The sequence below is a fragment of the Dendronephthya gigantea genome, unplaced genomic scaffold (assembly GCF_004324835.1).
Source record: "Dendronephthya gigantea isolate DGI-Jeju-01 unplaced genomic scaffold, DenGig_1.0 000106F, whole genome shotgun sequence".
NCBI lineage: Eukaryota > Metazoa > Cnidaria > Anthozoa > Malacalcyonacea > Nephtheidae > Dendronephthya > Dendronephthya gigantea.
Window position 1 is genome coordinate 387,328 of NW_021163116.1, and position 8,516 is coordinate 395,843.

Consider the following 8,516-nt stretch of genomic DNA (forward strand, 5'->3'; position numbering starts at 1 on the left):
TTCTCATATTTTATTCATGAGATATTTTAATGTACAAACTACAGTTCCTTGCTACAACGAGTCTAGATATACAGCCATCTTAATAGACCCCGCTTGTTGTCCTCGTGTCGCTCTATATATGGTCATAATGTCCAAATTGGTAAAGTATCTATATAACCTATACTACATAAAGTATTAAGTCACTATAATAACTAAAGTTGGCTGAAAATTTCAGTCAATAAGGTACAGCAGACTGGCACATGTACCGTACATGTAGTACAAGTACACTGAATGGTCCGAGTGATCATCAACGCATTCATATTTCATGTAATTTATGCCAAAAGTAGCCTTTTTACAGATTTAACTCTGTCTAACACCAGACAATTTCACTCTGTCTAACGCCAGACAATTTTATGTGGGAACCTCCAGGCGGCAATGAGTTAACAGAGAAGTACTCATTAATGCCTGAGCCATGCAAAACCTTCCTCTCATATTTTACTCTGTCTGATGCCAGATGATTTTACTCATCATGATGTGTGGAACCTCCAGGTGGCAATGAGTGAAATTAATAGTTATAAGTTAATAGTAACAGCAGTAATAACTGATGATGTTCTTGTATAATACGTTTTTTGGCATCATTGTTTTTCCATAAGTTGACTGTTAGTTACTACAGTGCAACATCTACAAAATTAATATAATAATTAAATAATTGGCTAAGCTTGCTACTGGCAATATATTCTACAGGGTGTATCAGAAAAAACTAGAAGATTTTAAAATGTTCAGAAAACTATCATTTTATCAAGATATCTCAAAAATATATTTACGTCTAAGTATTTTAGCATCTTCTGGCTTATCTAAGAGTAAAAACTAGCAGAAAAATTAACCTCGAAAAGCGGGAGAACGGTTTGTAAAAGCCTCATTTTTAACCGCTTGTGCAAAGAAAATAAGACGTTGAAAATCCAAGTTCAGAGAGCGGAGTAAACGGGGAAAAAATCCAATTTTGAAACGTTTCGCGGCGGACCTAATGTTTATCAAATTTTTTGAAATTACGATACATTGCACAAAAGATTCCAAACTTTCACCTATGACGTCAAATTTCCGCCAAAATTCATACATCGTATTTTTTGTTTAACTTCGCGTATTTAGTACAATTCAGTATACTTAACATTCAACATTGTACATCTCAACTTCAACTTTTGGAATTGCATATTGTAGTGTGAAGTTTAAACTTTTTTTCTGCGACATGCAACTTTCAGTGCTGGTTGTCGAGCGAATTGATTTGCAGTATTTTGTATTTTTCGTGCAAGTTTTGTTTTGACATTCAAGTTTTCTAATTTGACATCCAACCGCAATCCTGAACAATTTTAGAACTGCGGGCTCGTGTTTCCTCACCCAATCCCCCAAAGTCAAATACTTCTGTACACTGAGTAGGGGTAGAGACGGGCATGTCTTTCATCATAATTATTTGAAAATAAATTATTAACTTCATCTCAAAGCGAAAGTGCGAAACTGCAAAAGTGAAACCTCAGATTTTTTACTGTAATGAAATAAAATGTCTGATTTACAAGAGGTAAGAAGTACACTAATGAAAGCGGTTGAACGCCTTGGAAGCATGCAAAGGTCAGCAAGACCATCTACTTCAGGTAAGTGCTGACTTGTGTTTTTTATTTCATCTATTTATATCTCAGTTTCTATTGAATATGGAGATTAATGATGAATATTTTAGGGAATATTAATATTCTATTAACTGTGTATGCACAAAGTCGACGACAATTTAATAAGCTACGTACAGTCTGAAAAATGATTATGTTGTTGTATATATATATATATATATATATATATATATATATATAATAATATAATATATATAATATATTATATATATATATAATATAATATAATATAATATATATATATATATATTTATATATATATTATATATATATAATATATATATATATATATATATATATATATAATTTATATATATATATATATATATATAATATATATATATATATAATATATTTATATATATATATTATATAATATAATATTATATATATATATATATATATATAAATGAGTTCCTTAGTACATGCACAAGGTTGAAGTTTTAGCTATTTTTTTAACAAGAGTGAAGAGTGCTTTTCATGTTTTATATAGATGCACCTGCTGACCAACTTGATGCCTCAAATGAGCTGGGAACAATGAATAGCAGGAATAACAGGACAGCTGGTCCATCCAGTAGAGTCACAGTTCCATCTCCAGTATCTGTGTGTGTTGAGCAACGGAGACTTTTTCATTTTGGCAAGAGATCATCAACCTCTTGTTCCAAACCAAAATCAGCTAAAGCTAAAAAGGTGTCATCATGTACCCTAAAATTTTGTTGTTTGGCCTCAAAGCAAGCAGAGCAGCCACCAACAACTGTGAAAGAATGTACCATCCTATCAAACGCTGGTCTTGGAGACTGTAGCATCTCATTGTCACAAGATGGGATGCCAGTTTATGACAGGGTTATTGAAAAATACCCAATACTTGGCACTGCTGGTGGTTTTGACATGCTGTTATACCAGAGAGGAGGTGGCGAGGGCAGTGGATTTCATATCATTGATCCACCACATACCCCTAGTCATCTCAAAGACCTATGTGGACAGTCTAAAATTTATATCAGGCCACTCCAAAAAGATTTAAATCTTAAAGATGACACTGAAATGCCTAAGGTGTGTAGTATAATATGCACAATTAGCAGTTAATTATTTTGAATGTAGTTAATTCTTTTAAATGTAGTTAGGGACAGAATTAGCCAATTTAATCAGAGTTGTGTATTTCAGTGTTTATATAACTAGGATTTTCCCAGATCTATTGCTATTATTAAGACCCTCTATATCTTGATCTCTCTGAACAGATTCTCTGGGATAAAGGTTCTTTTTATATTTACTGACATGAATGGTTTATAGATATGAGTTTGATTGTATTTTTGTAGCTATTTTAAAACTAAATTAGAAACATACCATATTGTTTACATTAATTGTCTGATGTCTTTTGAATCAAAGCAATTTGAAAATACAAAGTAATTTGAATTAAACCAATATAATTAGTATAATCAAGTTTTTTCATTTATTTCTTATTAATACTTTTAAGGCTGAAGATAAATTGGTTGTGCCAGAAATCAGTTGCTTCATATGCGGGGAAATTGTTCAGATGAATGGCATGCGTCATCATCAAGAAGAATATCATTCCTCAACTGTTTGTTTAAGCGAAAAGGTCAGTGTAAAATTCTGTATTCGATTCATTTTGTTTATATATAGTGAAAATATTTTCTTACACTAATGACTTAATTATCCTTTGCAGTCCAGACAAAGAACTTTAGAAGATGTGGTTGATAATAAGTATAATCATACTCAAATATACTCTTTGTTATCATATAATTACTGTATATATATATATATATATATATAAAATTAATATATATATATATACACAGTCATTATATAATAACAAAAAGTATATATATCACAAATGTCCATTGATCCTAATGTGTACATGCAGTACCTAAAACAACAGTTACCTATTTGTTACCTAGGGGAAGTACTAGTGGACAACAAAAACCTTCATCTGTTGCTGGTGCTGAAAATGATATAAACATGTTGAAAGAACTTTGTCCTGATGCTAGTGAATCAGATATATGTGATGCATTAAGTTTTTCAAGTGGGAATATTGATCAAGCTGCTCAGCAATTATTGTTGACAGGTATATGGCTTTTCCTATTGAATACAGTGTATTAAAATAAGGTGTTAATGCAAGAAAAATCATTAGCTCACAGCATTCACTAGTACATTTTTTGCTCTCTCTTACATGGACAGAAGGATACACTAAAATATGGCAGCTAGCTTTAAGTAGTATTTTCAAGGGCTCTTTTAAGGAGTCATTTTGAGAGAAAGTGACCCCCCTGCATAAAATATAAGCAATGTTACATAAAACATATAAGCATGTATCCATGTTGCCAACATTGTTTTATGAATTAGCCAAAATGCTTACTGGGGGGTGTAATTGGCCCTTAGTAGTGGGGGCAAACTACACCCCCTGTTTCCTTTTAATACTTTGTATGCAAAAACAATATTGGGTGGATACATGCTTTTATGTTTTAAAAAAACAATGCTTGTATTTTAAACAGGGGGTTCCTTAAAAAGGGCCCTGAGTGTTTTAGTTTTGTTAAATTAGATTAAACTCAATATTTTTTTTGTTTAAAGATAATCAAAATGATCTACCCAATGTGTTTATTGATGATGATGATGATCAAGACATTATTCAAGAAACTGAAAATTCATTTGATAGTGTACCTGTAGTAGTTGATGTTTCGTCTCCAGCAAGTGCCCTCAAATATTTTCAACAGCAAAACACAGATGAAGATAGTCCCCATCAACGCTTTTCTGTTTGCAGAATGGATGGAGTTGCAGAATTAAGGAGGGACATAATCGGTATTTACAAAAATCAAAAAACAAATCTTCGAGCAAAACCTAAAGTGCGATTTGAGGAAGAGGGTGCTGTGGGTTCTGGCCCAGTAAGAGAATTTTTGTCCCTTGCGATGAAGGTTGTGGAGGAGGGTATACCTTCTGCTACGTCAAAACCACTTATTTTCTTGGAAGGTGATAAAGATCATCTTCTTCCCATACACGATCAATCCCTTCGCCTGACGGGCACCTTTAAGGCCCTCGGGAGGATTATCGGCCATTCAATCCTACATGGTGGTCCTGGCCTTCATGGTCTATCCCCAACAGCAGTACACTACTTCACTACTGACCACGAATTGCTCTTTCAACCACCACCACCTGTCACCCTTGATGATATCCCTGATATTGAACTAAGGAGTCTTATATCACAGGTAAAATGCATATGAACATCCACTCGTACAGAGGATCACAATTATAAATTGTGTTTTACCTTCGATCTTTAATTTTCAATCATTCACTTTCAATCATTCACTCAACTAATTATTTATATATATTGGTGCTTAAAGTGTGTTTTTCCAATGTTTTTTCATAGCTTGATGTTATGGACGTAATTGCTAACCCTGCAGCTGAATTGAGGTGTGCCCTTCAACCATACTTATTTGAAGCTGGAATAGACCCAGACAACTTGATAAGCAACAAAAAACTTACTGTTGATGGATTAATACTATATCAAGTCCGAGATAAAAGGCGTCTAGAACTTGATGACATGGCAAACGGTAAGTTTGTTATTAGTACAAAAGAAAACACAGAAAATCCATCTGCATGCGCAGGAGAGCTTTAGTTCAAACTGATCTGAGTACAGTATAATAGAATATAAAACATATTCCGAAAATGAACATCTTGTAAATTCAAGGTATGAGTTGTTAGAAACAATGCGCAATATTCTGGCGATATTTCGTTGTTAAACAAAATCATTGTTTATAAGCATGCTACGATCTATATACAAGTTTTCAGTTTTACAGCATAATAGACTATTTAAATTATTACGTTACGACTGCCTATCGGGCTGTAAGTACGTACATCCTTTAATGAATCAAAGACGATTGGCGTACCATCCAGGTCCGTGAAGAGGGTATATTTTATTTGAATATCATGTATGTAACGAGTTAAGTTGCCAGTGCAAACGTGCAGGTTTTAATGAGATTGCATAAAAGTAGAATCATTGCACGGGTGTAGGATAATTACCATTCGTTCATAGCCGGAACATACCAGGAAGCATTTTATCTGGCACAGGCTAAGCTATCCGTCTTTATTATAGATATATATATAGTACTCACAGATTTGCGCAAACCATGCAGTATTGCAATGCATTGCCATTCATGATAATATTGATATTTGGGATATAATGTTAAGTAATCTGATAAATTTTGCTTTTCAAAACAATTTAGGTATGAATGATGTATGTCTTGCAACATTTCTAAAACAGAACAATATCATTGCAAGGGTGGTTTTTCCATCAGAATCCCAAAGACGCGTAACTGCTGAAGAAGTACTTCAAGCATTAACTTTTGAAGATAAAGACAGGAGTGAAAGTACTAAGAAAACCGCTGAGTACTTTACGCAATACATTAAAGAAGTAGAAACCAGGAAAGAAGGTGAAACAACCGTCATTCTTTATTCTTTTTCTCCATGTAAAAATGTATTGTTGCATTGCATTTTGCATTATATACGCAAGACTATGTAATGCTTTCGGGCGTTTTTACTTTTGTTTCAAACACCGTCAATTCACGAAAAGTCAAAGCTAATTTTACATATTAAGCATATTTTTCCTTGGGTCGTGTGAAAAGGGTAACAAAACAATTAACAAAACAAAAACAATTTTGAACACGCTCATTTTTTGGACGTTCTCCAGCTCGTGTAATGGACATCAAGTTACCAATCCAAATTCATCATTATGATCGACAGTCTGTCAAATAATTTCTTTTATTTTTTTGTCAAAGTTTGAGGAGAAAACCAAGAGAAAAGCTTAGAATGCTGCTTAAATGAAATGTTTTGTTTTATGAAGGTTCAAATGGAGTGGTTGATATTATAACATTTTGGACAGGAAGCAGCAAGATTGACTCAACAGATGATAATTCTCTGCTGGTCACTTTTGATGGTGGCGCAAATATGTTACCCCTAGCGGAGACATGCTTCAAGAAAGTAATACTGCCAGAAAAGCACAATAGCTACGAAGTTTTCAAAAAGTACATGGACATTGCTATTACGCATGGGGCTAAAGGTTTCAGTTTCACCTAATGCTGAAAATTTCCTTTTGGGGATGTTTGAAGGTGTTCCTATATAAGGGTGATGTTTTTAGGCCCAAAAACAGTAGTTTACATTTAGTTTCATCCACAAAATTTTATATGTTCATGTTATACATTTTATACAATTCATGTTACATTCCATGAAACAACTTTGTAATGCACTGCATGAATGCAATACAATCCTTCGGTGCACTATTGACATTTCAAACCAGTTGATCATGTTAATTATTTACATTTTTCTTTAGTTTATTGGCAGCATGTTTTTTAAAGTAATAAATGCTTCAACTCCATCAGAGTAAGTCATGTTGGCTGTTGCTTGCATATGAACTTCATTATGAAAGGGGCAGTCTGTCAAAGGAACTTCAACAATATCTGGACTTGATTCAGGAATAGGCCCTTGCCAGTCTATACCATAATTGGTATAATCACCCTAACAAAAATATGATAACAGGTTACTATATATAAATATGTAGTGGTCGTTTGAGGCCCCACTACACTTTGCGAATGCCTATACATGTAGATAGCTCTGTGTTGAACCATGTGCAGTTGGTGAGAGCAAACGTACAGGCATAAAAACAGTAGCCATCTAGTGTATAGATATACCAAGCTGCACTGAGAAGGCATTTATAATATATAATATAATATTATATTAATATAATATATTTTTTACTTGGCAATCCAAATCTTCAGGACGCTGTGTACCACGTGCTTTCACCAGTCCACTAATCCACAGCTGCATGGGAGTTCTGTTATTTTCTGTGCTCATGGGATGGTGAATATAGGCAGCCCTCCAGTTGTCCAAGTGTCTATTGATGATTGGTAAGAATACAAAATGAAGGCACCATAACTGAGCATCATCATTAGCATCTAAAATCTCTTGGTTCTCCAAGTGATGAAAGAGCTCATAAAAAAGACTGAGGCATCCAGCAAATAAATCCCTCCAGAGCCTTTCAATTCGCTGATTATGTGTACTCTTTCCTGCAATTATATCAAAGTGTTAACATAGTGTAACATAATTTAAGACAGTATAATAAATAATATTATTTAATATCTAACCACCTGTTATCATGCTCCCTCTGCCAGGCCCTCGCTGAATGTGGTTTAGCATATATGTAGACACATCTACATTTTCCCCTCCCTTGTCAGACCTCACCCGTGAAGGAAGGCCATATTCGTTTATAGCTTCAACAAAAAATGTAAGGACAGTGCTTGCTTTATTGTTGCTAGAAGCCCTCAAATAAACTGGAATTCTTGAGTACCCATCTATGCCACCATGGACAACAATTCGCCATCTATTGAAAATGCAAAATAGCTTAGTGATACCTTTATTCTTATTCTATACTCCAACTTTCTACTATAGCACAATACATACCTAATAAGCTTATGGTTGCCGTCAATGTGCCATAGGGACAGTGGATACATCACTCTGTAATGCCGCCTTTTAACGGTTCTTCTCCACCTCTCCATCAGCCCAATGGGATCAGTCCGCAGTAAAGACATTCTTATTCTTTCCCATTGAATTCGGTAACCTTTTCCCCGCAAAAAGCCTTTTACCATCCGTATGCCAAAGCCAGGATGTTGGCTTATTACGTCAAGTACTAGTTGGTCTAATTGATCCTCACTTATATCACTATACATATCTGCAAAAAAAGTAAGAAAACAAAAGGGAATATCATATCAGCATATACATTTAAAAGTATATAAGTTGTGCATAATCAATGAGAAGTGAATCTAGGAATTGTAATTGTTAAATCTGTACCTGCTACACTTAGTCCAA

The 8,516-nt window shown here is 34.1% G+C and overlaps 1 protein-coding gene across 1 annotated transcript; it reads left to right on the top strand.

Moving 5' to 3' along the window:
• Nucleotides 1-2,682: 2,682 nt before the first annotated feature.
• On the top strand, nucleotides 2,683-6,731 carry LOC114534777. The gene is made up of 5 exons (XM_028556248.1): nucleotides 2,683-2,702; nucleotides 3,566-3,732; nucleotides 4,233-4,864; nucleotides 5,026-5,209; nucleotides 6,499-6,731. The coding sequence occupies exons 1-5, from the start codon at nucleotides 2,683-2,685 to the stop codon at nucleotides 6,729-6,731; spliced, it is 1,236 nt and encodes a 411-aa protein (XP_028412049.1).
• Nucleotides 6,732-8,516: the final 1,785 nt, after the last annotated feature.

Bases quoted from the DNA above. Each gene is read 5' to 3' on its own strand.
- LOC114534777 (XM_028556248.1), top strand. From the start codon at position 2,683: ATGACACTGAAATGCCTAAG. The intron at 2,703-3,565 runs GTGTGTAGTATA...TTTGTTACCTAG, and splicing joins ATGACACTGAAATGCCTAAG to GGGAAGTACTAGTGGACAAC. The intron at 3,733-4,232 runs GTATATGGCTTT...TTTTGTTTAAAG, and splicing joins TCAGCAATTATTGTTGACAG to ATAATCAAAATGATCTACCC.